The sequence below is a fragment of the Rana temporaria genome, chromosome 1, assembly GCF_905171775.1.
Source record: "Rana temporaria chromosome 1, aRanTem1.1, whole genome shotgun sequence".
Classification (NCBI taxonomy): domain Eukaryota; kingdom Metazoa; phylum Chordata; class Amphibia; order Anura; family Ranidae; genus Rana; species Rana temporaria.
The window spans coordinates 231,890,160-231,908,152 of record NC_053489.1 but is presented as its reverse complement, the minus strand read 5'-3'; the positions used below and the strand labels follow the sequence as shown (position 1 = coordinate 231,908,152).

The 17,993-nt window shown below is 44.6% G+C and overlaps 1 protein-coding gene across 2 annotated transcripts in view; it reads left to right on the top strand.

Moving 5' to 3' along the window:
• Nucleotides 1–17,993, top strand: part of SGSM1 (small G protein signaling modulator 1) — a 270,220-nt gene that overhangs the window by 137,835 nt on the left and 114,392 nt on the right. For both annotated transcript variants that reach the window (XM_040351471.1, XM_040351463.1), the window contains exons 5-6: nucleotides 281–433; nucleotides 6,013–6,080. In XM_040351471.1, the coding sequence (XP_040207405.1) occupies nucleotides 281–433; nucleotides 6,013–6,080 (221 nt within the window). The remainder of the gene's footprint in view (nucleotides 1–280; nucleotides 434–6,012; nucleotides 6,081–17,993) is intronic.

Sequence of the window (17,993 nt, the reverse complement as noted above, 5' to 3'; positions counted from 1 at the left end):
TATGAACACATCATGTTTTTTTGAACTAGTAAAGGCAGAGAGGCATTTCAAAATTAGTCAGCTAAACAACCCTTTTCCCAGAATGCTTTACAGTGAGGCTTACCCCTGACATTCTCCTCTACTGGGTTATTGGTTCGATATTGTAAGAGAGGGTGTTGGAATATAAATATGAGCTCCCTTCAATACCCTTTCTATGCTTATACTTTTGCTCTGATGTCTACTACTAACTGTTTAACTTATGTTATAATTCTCAGAGTTCTGTCCTAATATTCATCCACAGAAAGAATCAGATGCAAGGTATCCAGGAGAGTGTGAGGAAGACACAGAGGCTTCCAAATCTGTCCCCACAAGCTATCAAGCATCTGTGGATTCGTACAGCTTTAATTGAAAAAGTGTTAGATAAAATTGTTCTTTACCTAGTGGAGAACTGTAGGTAAGTGACAATTCATAAAATGTTGAGGAAATCGGTATCTAACATTTTTTTAAAATATACCTTTTTAATTAAATTAATAAACATTAGACACTTATGGTTGACGTTCTCAAAATGTCAGACATGTCTGAACAAACTGAATACAGTTGTGACAGAGTAGTAATGTTGTTACCTCCATGGAACAAAAACAGGTTGGTTCAGCTGTATTAATTGAATTTGTGGAATTGGTGCTTTCACTGGTTTTGTTCTGTAGCGTAATACTGTTGGCAAAACAAACACTATATAATGGGTACAGCTTTTTCTGGGCCTCTGAGGTAAACAACCTAACTAGGGCTGCTCAAAGTGATAGTTACTTACTGCCTATATATAAAAAATGGTAACTGCGCTGTGGGGGAGGGGGTGAAGGGAAAGGGGGAGGAAGGAAAAGGGAGGGGACCGTGGATGAAATAAAGGACAATAAATGAAAAACACCTACGATACTGCAATAAACAGTAAAAACTAAGTGCATATAAATGATACAGTGAAAAACACCTATGATACTGCAATATGTAACAGTAAAAGCTCAGTGCATATAAACGGATGCATACAAAAAGCCAAAATACATAGAATATAGTGCATGAAAAAAACAATTATAACAATCAGGAGTGCAATCACACATGTGATAGAGTCCCAAACGTGAAAGTGAAAAAACATAAAAGTCCGATGAATAGTCCAAAAGGCAGTGTCTAGAATGATGAAACACCTCCACCAAAGATGCAGCGTGCTAAATGGGATCTTCAGTGATAACCACCTCTGAGTGTACTAGCAGCTCACCTCACTGCTGTTTGATACAAACAGCTAAAATGTCGCAGGTCAAAATGGATGTAAAAACTGACAGACACCCTCTCCTTTATTGCTGGGGCAGATCTTAACAGCCGATGTATACCATGGAAGAAAGAAGATAAACACAGAGTGCATATAGCGTAACACTGTGAGGGAACCTCAAAAAAGGTGAGAGTGGGTCTCGAGGTGATGCACTCACATGTAGCAAAAACACAGCAGGCGTCAATCCATGAGTACCGAACTCGTATCCACCTCAGAGTGTCAGCTAAGTGGACTGAGATATGTTCTGATCCCCAAACGTCTACTGATCAACTCAGACAGGTGGCGATGACGTTGAGAGAGAAAAGGGGGTTCAATAGCATAACTCTGTATATAAAAACAGGTTTATTAAAAGTAAAAAAATCTCACATAAATCGGTGAAATGAAATGTACACATCCACGAGCACTGAGCCCGTAACCTGGCGTAAGGCTGTGTCTGTACCCAGGGCTCCAATCCCGATGCGTGTGGTCACGTCACGTGACTTCACGTGACGACATGCGTCGGGATTGGAGCACTGGGTACAGACACAGCCTGACGTCTGAGTTGATCGGTAGACGTCTGGGATCAGAACATATCTCAGTCCACTTAGCTGACACTCTGAGGGGGATACGAGTTCGGTACTCGTGGATTGACGCCCGCTGGGTTTTTGCTACATGTGAGTGCATCACCTCGAGACCCACTCTCACCTTTTTTAAGGTTCCCTCACAGTGTTACGTGTTACAAATTGTCTATTTCATCCACGGTCCCCTCCCTTTTCCTTCCTCCCCCTTTCCCTTCACCCCTCCCCCACAGCGCAGTTACCATTTTTTTATATATTTATCACTTCTGTCAGGATTAGATCCACATGTTACTGCTGCAGTTCCCTTACCTAGCCTACTAGACAGCGCGGGAGTTCTCTACCTTTGTATAGTTACTGCCTATAACTTGCCCATAGCCTATTGCCTATAACTTATAAAAACATACCAGGACTGGTTGGAGTGCAAGAGAATCTGCCACTATGAATTACTGCAGAGTGTTGCAGCTAAAAGTGGGTGTTTTGGACATTGTTCAAAGTGTGCCCCACTTCACATCTATTGTGGCCAGGGTAAAACTCCTCCTCCTGCTGCAGACTGTATTTACAAGATTCCCAAGATTAGCAGTTAAATAAAATACTTTTTTTTGTGTTGAATTTGAATAGGACCAGTCTTGTATTATACTATCTTCCTGCACAATAATGAATTATAAGATCATTTAGACATGGAGTATAATGTCCCTCTGCTCTTCCGTGATTTATAGTAAAACCAGCATTGATCTAAAATATTCCCCTGTTATAAAATATAATATCCCAGTATATTTCATACTCACCAATACATTTATAATAGAACCAACAATGAATTATAATAACCCATAGCTTTGAGTTATAATACAGTATCTCCCAGTTTAGGTTAATTAGTTTAGGGTCAAGCAAGTTAGGCAAAGCTAACACTGGTGACTTCAATAACACCAGTAATGGGACTACAAAGGATAACAAAAATATATAACCGAAAAGAAAATTGTTGTCCAAGTTTCTGCCCACAAATGTTGGATGACAGGCTAGTAAATTTTCTGTGGACAACAGTCTGTACACAAGTCCGTCACACAAAAGTTGAAAGTACAAACACGCATGCTCGGATTCAATGCTCACCAAACACAAAATTAGCAGAAGGGGTCCAAAGGGTGGCGCTCAAGAGCTCGTAGTACGTCACCACGTTCGTGATTGTGGCATAACAATTGTGTACCGTTAGTATGCAAGGCAAGGTCAGGCACACGCCCTGAAGACAAAAATCAGATGCTTGGTTGGCCAACAATCTGATTGTGTGCACCAAGCTTTAGTCTACATTTCCACTATTGCAACCACAAAGTTGCATGATTTAGAGTTTGAGTGCCGCTTCGATTCAACTTTATACTCTCTGGATCAAAGTAGCATCAAAGCACTGCAGGTACCTTGATGATCAAAGTGGCATAGATGGGAACCGGCCCCCCCCCCCCCCCCCCTGTGTGCAGCTCCCTTCTCCTGTGCACAGCTATACTGTATATGTGTACTGCACCTCCCCCCCCCCCCCGTTAGGATGGGGCTTTTTATTTCTTAATTTTCTCATGAATTAAAAAGTACAATGACAGAACACTGGGCAGGAATTCATGATCAGCTCCTCCCTACTGGCTACACAGGAACAGTGTCCCTCCCAGGAAGTGATGTCACTAGCTTTCAGGAACCACACTCACTGACTGATTTTACTCTCAGAAGGAAGTAGAATTGAAGTCATGTGACAGCACTGGATACTGCTAAATAAAGGTAGAAAAACTGGGATTTTTCCATTTTGAGGCATAAGGCTGAACTTAGTTCACATTAAGGATTGCAGGTGTAAGTGTTAGGGTGGACTTACACTTTAAAGATTACATGGCTGTCTGATCGGATGCACTTATTCTTTTTGGTTTTATATATTTTTTTTAATTTGTTGTAGTTTTTTAGTGGTGTTGTTTTGAAATGTTTGACTTTTGATATGAAAGTCACCAGAGACTTCAGAAAGGTAAGAAAGTTGGATGGCCTGCTTTTATTTAGGTTAAATGTTTACCACTTGTTGGAGGGGCTAGTGCTTTCACTTCCCTGGAGACATTACAGTGTCTGTCTGTAGATAAAACACAAGCAGTTTTTTTTCATAATATATTTGTGTTATAAAGATTTATATTATAAGAGGTACAAGATCAAGAATGCTGCTGTTTAGGGCTTGTGCACACTGGGCTTAAAAATTACGCTTTTGCAGGTTTTTGACTTTTTTTTGCCTGTAAACCCACCTCTGTTAGCCTATGTGTCCATATACTGTACATCTAGGAGTTTACAGACATATTACAGGAACATTTACAGACTGAAAAATAATCCATTAGAAGCACATTCAGTAAAGGGGCTTTTGGGCCAAAGAAAACGCTTAAAGTGCCTAAACACACTAGGCTGTTTAGCACTTGAGAATTCATTCATTCATTCCAAGGGCAATGGAATCCATTATAAATATAAAGTGATCTTGCGCTAAAGAAATACACTAAAACAAATCCAAACCAATATCAAAAACCATGTAGGTATAAAATAAGTGCAACAAATGTGAACATATAGATAAAGAATCAATCCTAATGCCGCGTGCACACGATCATTTTTTGGCATTTAAAAACGAAGTTTTTTAGCATGTACAAAAAAAATAATTTTTTTTCCAACTTCATAATTAAAACTATGTTGCCCACACACGGTCGTTAAAAAAAAATGCTCTAGCAAAGCGCGGTGACGTACAACACGTACGACGGCACTATAAAGGGGAAGTTCCATTCGGATGACGTCACCCTTTAGCTGATTTCGTGTTAGTAAAAGACAATTTGCGCTTTTCTGTCTGTTACAGCGTGATGAATGTGCTTACTCCATTACGAACGGTAGTTTTACCAGAACGAGCGCTCCTGTCTCCTAACTTGCTTCTGAGCATGCGCAGGTTTTTAACGTCGTTTTAGTCCACACACAATCATTTTTCACAAACCGAAAAACGACATTGTTTAAAACGTCGTTAAAAAATGCAGCATGTTCGAATTTTTTTTTGTTGTTTTTCAGAACCCAAAAAATTATGTGAAGCCCACACACGATCATTTTAAATGACATTTTTTAAAAACGTTGTTTTTTACATGCCGAAAAATTATCGTGTGTACGCGGCATAAAAGTCCATATAAGGTGCAAATGGATAAATGAATGGATGGTACTGGAACGTCACTATAATAGTGTCCCAAGTAGGAGACCAGTCCTCATAAGGGGTAAAGAACTTATAATGGTGACAATGTTCCCAAGGAAAAAGGGGGTGGGGGGGGGGGAATTCCGCACAGAATCCCTTCACAGTCAGGGTGTTGAAACAAGTAGAGAATCCGCAATTAGTCTCCCAGAACTCTCACCTCTATTATAAAAAATTAGGCATTCATAGATCTCCCATCATTCCTCTGCATGCTCTCCAACTATGGCTGTAATGGCCAATGACTTCCACCTCTCCCGCAGGTCTCATAGATTTCTGCTGGTCTAAAACAGAACGCTCCAATCAGGAGCACCAAAATGAGGAGAAAAAGGAAAAGGAGAGAGAAGCCTCCAATAGTGTAGTATGTTATTGGGTAACTTTATTTGTGCTGATACAAGTGGACTCTTACATCAGTGAATTAAAAACTAGCAAAGATAGCAAATCACGGCGTTCTCAGCGCCGTCTTATGTCTCCTCCGGTCACTTCCTACAGCGTTACGTCACGCACCTTGTCACGAGAAGTCACGAGGTGACCTGTCCTTATTAACATAGATGCAAAAAGTCAAGCTTCTACACCTTTAGCCCTTTGTTAGGACAGATAGTATTCAAATCTATTTACAATTGATAATAAAGATCTGCCTGCACAGTACAGACAGAGTTAATTATGGCAAATGCAGCTGCCCAGCCCTCTCATAAACAAAGAGAACCATGCAGGATTTTCCTGCAAGAAGAGAGCACCTAAAAAGGTAGGCTGCAAATTGTAATTTTATGCCTTATGAATGGTGACGTGTAACAAATATAAAGTAGGTGTTATCCCACTTTGGCTGCAAAAGTGGAAAAACCTTTTAATGCTATTGAAGGATGTGCGATGGTCAGTTGTGCAGCTTCTGGTTAGCTGAAATATTATCAGACTTGGATTTAAACTGGTGTCTTCAATTTGTTTTACAGCAAATATTATGAAAAAGAAGCACTTTTGGTGGATCCAGTAGAAGGGCCGATCCTTGCCTCCTTGCTAGGTAAACCACGTATTAGATATGCTTGATGTTTGGAAAAATGCTCATTACAGCTAAAGCAGTCCTCAAGCAATTAAGAGCATAAAGTGTCCAATACATTGATGTTAAAGTGGTTCTAAAGGTAAGATATTGTTTTACCTTAATGCATTTCCTGCATTAAGGTAAAAAATGTCCCTCTAGTTGTATCGCTTGCTCACCTGCCGTTATACTTACCTGAGTCCTATCTCGATCCAGCGCTGTGCCCGTCTGCAGCTGCATTGGTCTCAATCTGTCCTCAAAAGCTCTGAGATAGCAGCAGGAGCCATTGTCTCTTGCTGCTGTCAGTCAAATCTTGTGAGGAGGGAGTGAGGGGCAGGGCTGAACCATGTCGTGTGTGTCAGTGGATACACACAACCTGGCTTGGGAGTGAGCCTGCAGGTGTGACATCTATGGTGGCATGCAGAGAAGAAGAAGAGCCAAGAGCACTGGTGAGGCACCCTAGAAGAGGAGAATACCAATGCACAGAGCAGGTAAGTTTATCATATTTATTATTTTAATTACAAAAAAAAACTGCTTTAACCACTTGCTTACTGGGCACATATACCCCCTTCCTGCCCAGGCGAAATTTCAGCTTTCGGCACTGTCGCGCTTTGAATGACAATTGCGTGGGTCGTGCGACGTGGCTCCCAAACAAAATTGACGTTCTTTTTTTTTGCACAAATAGAGCTTTCTTTTGGTGGTATACAAAAAAGAGAGTTGGGACTTTAGATGAGATGCGTTTTTAGCAGTATGCAATTAAATATATATATGGAATATAAAAAATGTTTCCATATTAGCCAGGCTCAGAATTGTAAACCAAAAAAGCACTAAACCAAATTAATCTGTCTAAATGTATGTAAATAAAAACAGAGGTTTAGTTGCACCTATCTGCAGATACCTGGGAAGCTGCAGGCCAGCGACAAGGCACTCTGTGAAGCTGCAGGTCCTACCTATGAATTTAAGGTCTCCTGAAAAGTAGCACAGGTGTGCTAATCAATAGATAGGGGGCAGGTGATAACCTAAAACCCACCCCTACCTAAGGTTGGTCTAGCAAAAGAGAGCACTGGAAATCAAAAGAAAAGTAGGAGTGGAACAAAAAACATGCCTACCAAACAAAAATACCACCAAACTGAAAACAGACCACTCAAACTGGGTCAGCTAGTCAAAGAATGACAATGCATAATTAAACTGGTCGGTGGTAGATCTGTGGAGGCACTCTGTTTCACTCCTAAATCGCATCTCCATCCCTGGATAGTGTTCAAAAACAAGGGGGTGATAGGGTTGGGACTTTAAATGAGGCCTATGATAGAACGTCCCTAGAACGTCCATGTCCCTGGCTCTGTGACTGCCGATCGCAGGTGCCTGGCGGACATCGTGGCCGCCAGGCACGCGCATCAGCACCTGTGTGACTTGGTGCGCGGCCGTAGCCCGTATATAGACGGCCTTCCGGCAGATGAGAGCCACCTTGTGGCCGTATATAGTCGGCCGCAGGGTGGGAAGTAGTTAAGGGACTACAAAAACAAAACTTCCCCCTATTATTAATTTAATGACAGTTTCTCAAGATGTTACAGCATTCTTTAGTGTCATTTTCTTCTGTTTTAAAGTAGTTATAGAGTTATCCGCTTCAAGTACCTGCCTTTTAATAGGATCTGCTGCCTACACCTTATGTAAATGGCAAGTTTTTGTGCCCTGCATCATACCCAGTTTCAGAGTTCACACTGTAATATGCAAGGGATAGGATTAGCAGTACATATCTCATTGCAAGGGCATTTGTTAGTACATCAGTTCTCAGTGCTTGTCTCCACACAGGCGACTGTGAAAATCCTTCAGCTCCTGCAGTGCTAAAATGCCTTCTATTTACATAACTCAAGGTTTTTTTTTTTTTTTGTAAATAGTTACCTGCCTCTGTTCTGAAGACAATGAGATTGCCCTGTACTTACTGAAATCTTACATATAGAGTTTTAAAATATTGCACCCATTGCCTTCCTTTTGATCTATCAGTTTATACCAACAATGCAACACGCAGGTCAGTAAACCTACAGATATTTCCAGGGATGTCTTATACCATGTATTAGCTGCCTGTATGATAACTTTGTGTAGGCTTCTTGCATTGATAAAGCTCCATAATTAGGGGTATTAATGGCTAAAATATGTGGAAAAGTGTAGCGCTAACAGTGAATATATTGTAATAAAACAACTTAAAGTTTAATATACAACACCACAAGTGAACTAATGGTATTAAATAATATTAATTAGAGTCCATAAATCCTTGACTGGATAAATGAATTAAGATCCGACCGATGTCAGGAATATTGTGTAGAAAAAATGTTCAATGACTGAATATGTGAACAGAGTCCAACGGTGAGAAATATAAAATCCACCACCACTTATGACAAGGGGCTTACCGGATGGATTGGACCCAGACGGGCATATACCCACTAGGCCAATCAAGCTTTGTTATAGATGATACACTGGAAAGGGTACACCATAGATGTCTCACGATCTGGTATTATTGAAAAAGACCTCTGGCAGACAATTCAGGAGTGGTTCACACCAAGCAGTGGTATACAGCAAATCCCAAAGGGGGGCATATCAAATATCCAAACGATGAGTATGAAAAATAAGAAATTGGAGCGCACATAGCATAATTCCATATATAAAAACAAGATTTATTTTAAAAGAGAGTAACTCACATTTTGCAGTGATAAAACAAGCTCATAAAATTAGGGTAGCAGGAACAACAGCAGTCCATCCCGACATGTTTCGTTACAAAAAGAAACCGCACCCCAGATGAAGTTCTTTTTGTAACGAAACATGTCGGGATGGACTGCTGTTGTTCCTGCTACCCTAATTTTATGAGCGCGGTATTTTTTTCTTTTTGTAATTAATGGCTAATATAGCAGGTATCTTATCCTAACCTGTACAGTATTTTGTTCCACTTTGAATAGAACACACATTGTTTTTTCCCCTGTATCCACCATAAAAGGTATTGATGGAAAGTTGTATGCTTATTGCTTGATAATCAATAAATGCTATTTAATCTTTTACAGACAGGTATACACTGTGGGAGAATTCAATTAAGCTGCTGCGCCACTTTTCTGGGATTAATCCCTCTTGTGAACATATTGCGCAAAATTTATGATATTTATGATATGCAACACTTTTGGTTCTGGCACCAAATTTAGGTTGTTCTAAAATGTGCCACTTTGAATGCACCAAATTGATGTAGCGGGTGCCGCTCAGACTGCCTGTGGCCCCGTATTTCCCTTTTCCACCCGATATAAACACACAAGCACAGGCAGGCTAGCAGGGACACAGCCTGTCAGCAGCTGCAGGAGAATTCCCCCTCCTTCTTCTCTCACTGTGTAGTGAGTGCGTGGCACTCACAGACACGGCCGCCCACTCTGCTTCCTCCCCTGTTTCTCCCCTGGCGGGGGGAGTGAACCTATGAGAAGAAAGTACTGCAGAAGCTGCAAGAAACTCTGGGACATGTGGTCCCTAATACAGGCTGCCCCACTGTAATCCCTAGGGGGAAAACTACACACCCCAGCAGCCCATAGACGGAGGCAAAATCTTAGAGAGGCTGCCTGGGAGAAGAAAGATTTACCACAAGGTGAAAGAAGGATCAGACGCGAGGAGAGTGTCTGCTGCGACCTGTTGATGTGACCATCCTTCAACAGCTCCAGGTGTTGGTGTGACCATTCTGCCACAGCTACAGGTGTCTGTGTGCTGAATCCTGCCTTAGTGTCATGGTTGGACTGTTGTGGACATCTTGCCTATCTGCAGACATTGCTGTACCTTCCTGCTGCCTGGTTGCCAGTCGGGCACTCCCACAGAGCCTGTCCCGTGTGTCTATTTGGTTTCTGGTGTTGCTCAATTGGTGAGCGGGCGATAGACCATCTTCTGTAAATCTTCTGTAAATTACCCCTACAGATGCTGCATTAGGAAATATTTACCCTGTCTCTTAGTCAGAGGCTGCCACAGGCGACATCTTATGCCAGTTGTTCTTTATTCTTGAGCCCCTTTGCATAGAGATCTTTTTGGGCCTAAGCTAGCTGAATATACCAAACATCTTCCACGTTTCTTCTTCACTTAGCCATGGACTCAGTGTTAACACTTGTACTCGTTAAGGGGGAACCCTGATTTTAAAAATACAAACTGACATTGTTTGAATTTTGGACAGAACCTCAGCACTTGTGGGCTCGGGATCTTACAGAGACAGGCTGGCCAGTAACAAGCTGTCTCTGTTCCCCCTTTATGCCTAAGCACATAGGCCACGTTTAAAGCCCTTCAAGTTAGGTGCTATTTATCATTTGCTTGTGATTTTCTAATATACTGTTCCATATCAGAGTTTCCTATTTCCAGTTACTGGGTTATACTAATACTGTTTGAATACAAAAAGCCTTTCAGTAAACATACTTTCTGGTTTACTACAGTTTGTGTCCATTTACTGCTGTGTTCATACTAACGGTGCTTGCTAGGTGTGTCACAGGGGCTAAGACTGTTTTTGGGGTCAAGAGGCAGAGTATAGAACCAAACATACCAAGCATCTCCTTCGGGGGTGGCGCTACACGTAGGGGCGTCGTCTTGAATAAGTTTACTCTGCAATCGACTCATCAAGACAGCACCCCTACAGCACCAGGATGGACCCCGCTTCCACAATCCAGTGGTGTGGAGAAGTAAACAGGCAAGTGGAGCTGTGTGTAGTGATTAATGTCCCTGGTAATGACTGGACTAAGGACCAGGTCTGTCAAGCACTGGTTGCCACAGGCCTAGGCCAGAGAATATATATTTTGGATGTGAAGACAGATCTTGGCTTGACAGAGTGGAAGAAGGGATTCCTCCTATGCACTGGTTGGCACTAATAAGAGGTAATGAGGGGGAGGAGGAGTGCTCCAGCCCAAAAAACCTGGTCAGGGTCAGGGCATATGCTAAAAATGCTATACATCTAAGATGGTGTTGCTATAAGACCAAAGACAGTACAAAACAGATTATAGCGCAAAAATTACATTTATCCTGCAAGGCAGGTGTTTTTAACTAGAACATATTCAAAAATATGGGGATTTGGTCACACTATATGGTCATATAATGCTAAGCCCACTTACTGCGACAAAGTACCCTGAACTAGTGGGTCCTAACCTAGTAATAAAATGGAAGAACCTGTGTCTCAACCATGGGAGATAAACTCCTCTATATGGGAGAACTGAAGGGATTGCTCCTATACACTGGTGGCCATTAATAAGAGGTAATGACAAGGTTTTGTAGCTGAGGTGGAGGGCCCTGCACCTCTGTTGACATATTGGCACAAGCCATAACTCAGTTGGTACAAACGCAAGCTACTTTACAGCAAACATTCTGTGGAATTCAGAAGACAGTGGGGCAAGTGATGGAAGCCCATGCTAATATGCAACATTCACTCTCAGAAGTGAAACAGTGTCTACCCTCGCAACTGAGAGAAGGGATACTGCCTGTGGTACAGCTGTGGGAGAGGAAGAAATGTTATCGCTGTGGGGAAGTAGGACATTTCATTGTGTAGTGCCCAAATTGGACAACTTGACGAATCTCACAGCAGAGGTGGTGAAAGCGTTGAAGAAGCTGTCCCTCACGCAGCTGGCTGGGAACTTCAGAGCCTATCAGGGGCAAAGTGTGCTGGATTTGAATAGTGGGTACTATCAAATCGCCATGCACCCTTAAGATTGGAAGAAAACGACATTCATTACCCCAGTGGGGTTCTTTGAATTTGACCGGATGCCTCAAGGCCTGTCTAGTAATCCAGCCACCTTCCAAAGGCTGATGGAGAAGACAGTGGGTGATATGAACTCGATAGAGGTGTTGGTGTACCTAGACGACACAATCGTCTTCTACAAGACTTTGGAGGAGCACAAAGAGCGGTTGAAGCTGTCTTTGGAGAAATGCCAGTTCTATCAACCCTCGGTCACTCCTTCGTGTCTGCCGAAGGTGTTGCCACCAACCCCCAGAAGTTGGAAGCCGTCACCTCCTGGCCAAGGCCTACCAATGTGACTGAGCTTAGGTAATTTCTGGGATTCTGCTCCTATTACAGAAGATTTGTTTTGGGGATTCACTAAGATAGCTCGCCCACTCAATAAGCTGCTGAAAGTGAAGAGGAAGACGACAACCCAGACCTAACTAAGCCTGTCAGAGCAGCTGTCAGAGGGCTCAGGAAACCTCGAGAGTCCATTCAGGAACAGTGGACTGCCCAGTTTGAGGAGGCTTTTAGGCAGCTGAAGGAGAGTCTAACAACAGCTCCAGTCCTGGCCTATGCAGATCCATCCAAGCCATACGAAATACACAATATTCTGGAAATGTACTGCGCAGGTCTCAATTATGTGTAGAATTAATAGGTGATACCGGGTGCAAATTAATTCAAAGGTAACGTGAAATAAAAATGCTGCGCAGCAAAATATGTCAGATAAAACATACAATCGAAATAAAAATAATAAGCTGCACTGCATAAACAGTAAAAATCAATTGAAAACAAAACTGATAAATAAAACTGATAAATAAAATATGTGCACAAACTTATTACACCTGTGCAAACACCTAATTAAAGTGACAATATAAATCAGTGTGATAATCAAGAGTTCATATGGATTTGAATTCCCATGTAATTCCAAGGTATATTGAGTAAAAAGTGCCAGGAATGTCCCAGGAAACCGTGTCTGATAGCAGGATAGATGAGAACCTCCACCTCTTATCTCCTATCTGCTTACCGACTTCAATTGATCTCGGGTTAATGAGATCACATGCGCGTGTAGCTTAAAGCCCTGCAGTTTCCTGGAGCTTCTTGTGTACTGTCTCCACCTTTGTATTTCTCAAATGGGTCTCGAGCAAGTCTCCCCGCAAAAGATGTCCCAAAGGAAAGAAAGGATGCCAACATAGAGTAGTACCGTAAAGCGTGTAAAATTGTTGTAGCCGGCCGGCTCTCACTATCCGCCCGTCCTTCCGGATGGCAGCGAGGTGTACAGTGGTGATGTCAGCACGCCGCTCCTCCCTACGCCGTTTCGGCAAATCGCTGACTTCTTCCAGGGGCACGAGCGGCGCGCTGACTCGCCACTTCTTATTCATTTACAACGCCCAGGACCGCCCAGCTCTGACATCCGGGAATCAAGGACGCGGATCCGCCATCTTTAGGCAACGATCCCTGTCTAAAGATGGCGGATCCGCGTCCTTGATTCCCGGATTTCAGAGCTGGGAGGTCCTTGGCGTTGTAAATGAATAAAAAGTGGCGAGTCCGGAAGGACGGGCGGATAGTGAGAGCCGGCCGGCTACAACAATTTTACGCGCTATTTTTATTATACTGAAATGTGAGTGCAACCAGTATTTTATTAAACAGTTTTTACATTACGGTACTACTCTATGTTGGCATCCTTTCTTTCCTTTGGGCCATCTTTTGCGGGGAGACTTGCTCGAGACCCATTTGAGAAATACAAAGGTGGAGACAGTAGCTCCAGGAAACTGCAGGGCTTTAAGCCACACACGCATGCGATCTCATTAACCAGAGATCATCTGAAGTCGGTAAGCAGATAGGAGATAAGAGGTGGAGGTTCTCATCTATCCTGCTATGAGGCACGGTTTCCTGGGACATTCCTGGCACTTTTTACTCTTGATATACCTTGGAATCACATGGGAATTCAAATCCATATGAACTCTTGATTATCACACTGATTTATATTGTCACTTTAATTAGGTGTTTGCACAGGTGTAATAAGTTTTTGCACATATTTTATTTATACGAAATACACGTCAATGCCAGATGAGATGGGTTAGCTGGGGGCTATATCAAGAACAGGATGGGCGCCTATTGCCTATGTGAGCCGGAGCCTAGCACCTGCCAAGAAGAATTACCCTATGCACAAACTTGAGTTTCTGACTTTGACGTGGGCAGTGGTGGATAAGCTGGGGGTTTATCTGTACAGGGAAGACTAAGTGATCAAGACAGTCAATAATCCTCTCACATACATCCTCACTACCGCCAAGTTGGACGCCACTGGTCACAGAAGGTTGGCTGCCCTGCCGGAGTTCACCTTCAGCATGAAGTACCGTCCGGGGTAAGGAACAGGGATGCGGACACTTTGTCAAGAAGGCCCCATGGTTCTGGAGACTCCCCAGAAGTATGGACTCAGTTGACACCTGAAGGTGTACGAGCTCTATGTCAGGGTGCAGAATATCAAGCTGGAGGCGGATATAGAGCACAAGAAATTGGGGTCTCAGCAGCTGGCTTCCCCAAGGGTTATTGTAACATTACGCGGGTCGGAGATGAAGTCCTGCCTAAGCTTTTCAAGAGAGACTTGAGAAAGGATCAGATGGAAGACCCCCTTTGTAGCCTGGTGTTGAAGGCTATGGAGAGCCAGCACCCTTATTTGCTTCTTACTGACACCTGAAAGGAAACCTGCCTGCTGTTGAGTGGTCTACTGAAGGGTCCCTCTAATGATTCCAGAGAAAACATGCAGTTATTCCCAACCAAAAAGCATAGGGAGACTGTGTTAACTGCCCTACATGACAATCATGGCAACCTAGGACCCAAGAGGACCTTTAACCTGGTGAGGGACCGGTTCTACTGGCCCTACATGCGGGCTGAAGTCGAGGGTTACTGCCACTCATGCATCAGATGCATACCGAGAAACACTCTGCCTCAATGGGCCATCTTCAGAGCCAAGGACCCATACAGCTGGTGTTCATTGACTTTCTGTGCTTTGAGCCTGATATGCGTAGACAGGAAAATATCCTATTAGTGACTGAACACTTCACTAGATATGCCCAGGTTTTTCCCGCAAAGGACAAACAAGCGTCCACAGTAGCCTAGATCTTTGTGGGAAAAGTTATTTATACACTCTGGTCTGCCTCAACACATCCACTCCGATTAAGGGAGAGACTTTAAGGTTAGCCTCATCAAGAGACTCTGATGCGTACACACGATCATTTCTTTTCCGTTCATGGACGGACACAGCAGCAATTGACCTTAGGGTATTATATCCTTCCTTCCAGGAGAGACTAGGCAGAAAAAACAGCACTTCAAGTGTTAAAACACTTTTTAGTACAGCTCCTCCCAGGGGGCGTGGTCCCCCGGGTATAACCCACTCTCTGACTCAGCAGCTCCATTTTTTTCTGCCTAGCGTCAGGAGTAGACATGGCGTTCTGGAGTCCATGTACTCTGGAATTTTTTTGCGATTTGTTTCGCTTTTTATTTTGTTTTGTTCCTGCATTTTTGAATCCTGAGATTCTACTATCAACTGCCGACTGGGTGACAGGCTGGATCTCGATCCTTGTAGTCCCCCCATGCTCGGCCATCGAGCGTGTGCCGGCCCTTAGCTCAGCTCTGGGTCGTCCACGACATGCCCCGTTGCTCCAGGGGTGGCCGGGCAACTACATGTTCCAGGGCACACATATGACCGGTCTCTATGGCTTTGTCAAAGTGTGTCTGGCTGACAGCCATGCTGTTTAGCGGACGTTGGTTCTGTCCGGAATGCCTCCAGCCGTTAGTGGCAGGATGGGTAAGTAGTGGCCCCTTTCCCTGGCAAGGTGGTATGGCTGGTGCTTTCCTGGGGAGGTTGAATGAGGGTCCGCCCTGCTTTCCTCTCTCCCTTCCTCTCCCTCCTTCCCCATGCTGGGTGGCGGATGTAAGGGGGGGGGGTCCGCCTGGGGCTCTGTCACTACGGGGGCTGTGCTGCTGTGTGGTGCTATTCATTTTTTGTAGTGCCTTAACTTTTTCACCATTAAAGGCTTACTTTTTTAAGATTCATTGGTGTGCGGCTGTCCATACCCTGCCTTCAAGTTTTTGCCTCATGCATTGCAGGCACCCACCTGTTTCTGAGAGGACATTGATTGCTCAGGTGTGCTCACCTGGAGCAGCAGCTTCTCCCTTCTTATTAATTTGTTGTACTGGAGTTGCTGTGTGTGCTGGGCTGTATTTTCTGCTGTGTCACTGTTGCTTTAAACACGTGTACGGCCGCCATTTTGCAACCCGCAAATTGCTTCCTGAGGGACGGCGCAGAGCGGACAGCACTCTCAGCGCTTCAGCAGTACTACAGCCTGGCCGGGTGGTGAGTTACCTGGGGGTCCCCTGCTCTCTGTTTTGCGGCCGGGAGGGTGACCTGTGGGTCTCTGCCTTGCAGTACAAGGGCGGCATAGCGGTGGGTCAATATGTAGTCTGAACAGAGGCTTCTACCCCAACCATGCCTGAGTTAACCCTTAGTGCCCCTGCGGTCTCTGTAGAGCCCATACGGCAGTCCCTTAGGCGTTTATCACCAGGATTGAAGTGACAAGCGGCCAGAACGGGGGTAAAAATCCCCTTCCTGCGCCTGCTTCTGGGGACGGCTCTGACATGGAACCAGACCCTGCTGCTGGCTCTGGTTCTGTCATGTCAGATGTTGCAGGCTTAGCCCACACGGTCAGTGAGGATGACTCTGCTTCAGGGTCAGCGCTTGATAAGGCGTTTTGTTGAAGTTTTTATCACTGCGGTGCGGGATACTCAAAAACTTGAGGACAGCGGAGACATCAGAGATGCCGGTCCCTTTTGCGTTCCGCACGCCGCCCCGCACCGCAAAAGTGTTTCCTTGTGTTCCTTACCTGGACAAAATATTATACAAGGAATGGGATGGGCCGCATAAAGTTTTTGATGTACCAAAATACTTTGCAGTCCGTTATCCTCTTGAGGAAGACTTAAAAAAAAAAAGTCTTCCGTCAGCGGACCCCCATGTGTCCAGACTGAACAAATCTACCACGTTACCTGTGGAAGGGGCTCCCGCCTTTATGGACCCCGCAGATAGGAGAGCTGAGGCTGTGGCCCGCTCCATGTTCACAGTAGTGGGGTCGGCAGTGAGACCGGTTTTGGCCGGAGCTCTAGTGTCACAGACAATTACCGAGTGGGCAAAGTCCCTGCTGCTGGAGCTGGAGGCGCATAATGCTCCTGAGCTCCGTGTGGGCCTGGCTGACCAGTTGGTGCAGGGCCTGCAGTTTGTCTGTGAATTGGCCCTGGATACGCTCCTCTTGCTCTCCAGGGCCTCCGCCTACGCGGTGGTACTATGCCACCTTGTGTGGCTAAAGTGTTGGTCTGCGGACCAAACCTCTAAAAGGTCCTTAGGAGGACTTACCCTTGAAGGGTGTACGGCCTTTTGGGGCGTCCCTGGATAACATCATTATAGATGCTACAGGGGGTAAGAGCACTCTGCTCCCGCAATCTGGGAAGGGTAAGGAGCCTCGTCATAAGCAGGGTCCCTCCTTTACCTCCCCCAAGCGATTTTTTTCGCCCCCAGGTGCGGCAGGAAAACGTTTTCCAGGGTGCTAAGGCGTCCGCTGTAGATCAAAAAGCGCACCTGGTACCGCAAGCCCAACAAGCCTGCGGACAAGCCTGCTTCTGCATGTAGGTCTGCCCCTGCCAGACACTCGGGTGGGGGGCCGACTTTGCGGAATGCGCGGCTCGGTGGAGATCCCTTATTTCGACCGCTGGGTTTGCGAGGTAATTTCCTTGGGGTACAAGATAGAGTTTCTCCCTTGTCCACCAAACAGATTTTTCCTTCCTGCCTCCAGCTTCCTCCGGTACGCCGGGTGGCCCTGTCAGGGGCTGGTCAGGATCTGCTGGTCAGGGAAGTGATTATACCGGTTCCTTCAAGGGAACGGTTTCAGGGGTTTTTACTCCAATCTGTTTGTAGTCCCCAAAAAAGGAGGGGGTCCATCCAATCCTGGAACTCAAAGCCCTTAACTCTTTTGTCAAAGTGCAAAGATTCAGGATGGAATTGTTCGCTCGGTAGTGGCGGCTCTCCATCAGGGGGACTTTATGGCGTCCTTGGGTACTCGGGACGCGTACCTGCATATTCCCATACGCGCGAAACACCAGAGGTTTCTGCGTTTTGCGGTCGAAGAGGACCATTTTCAGTTTGT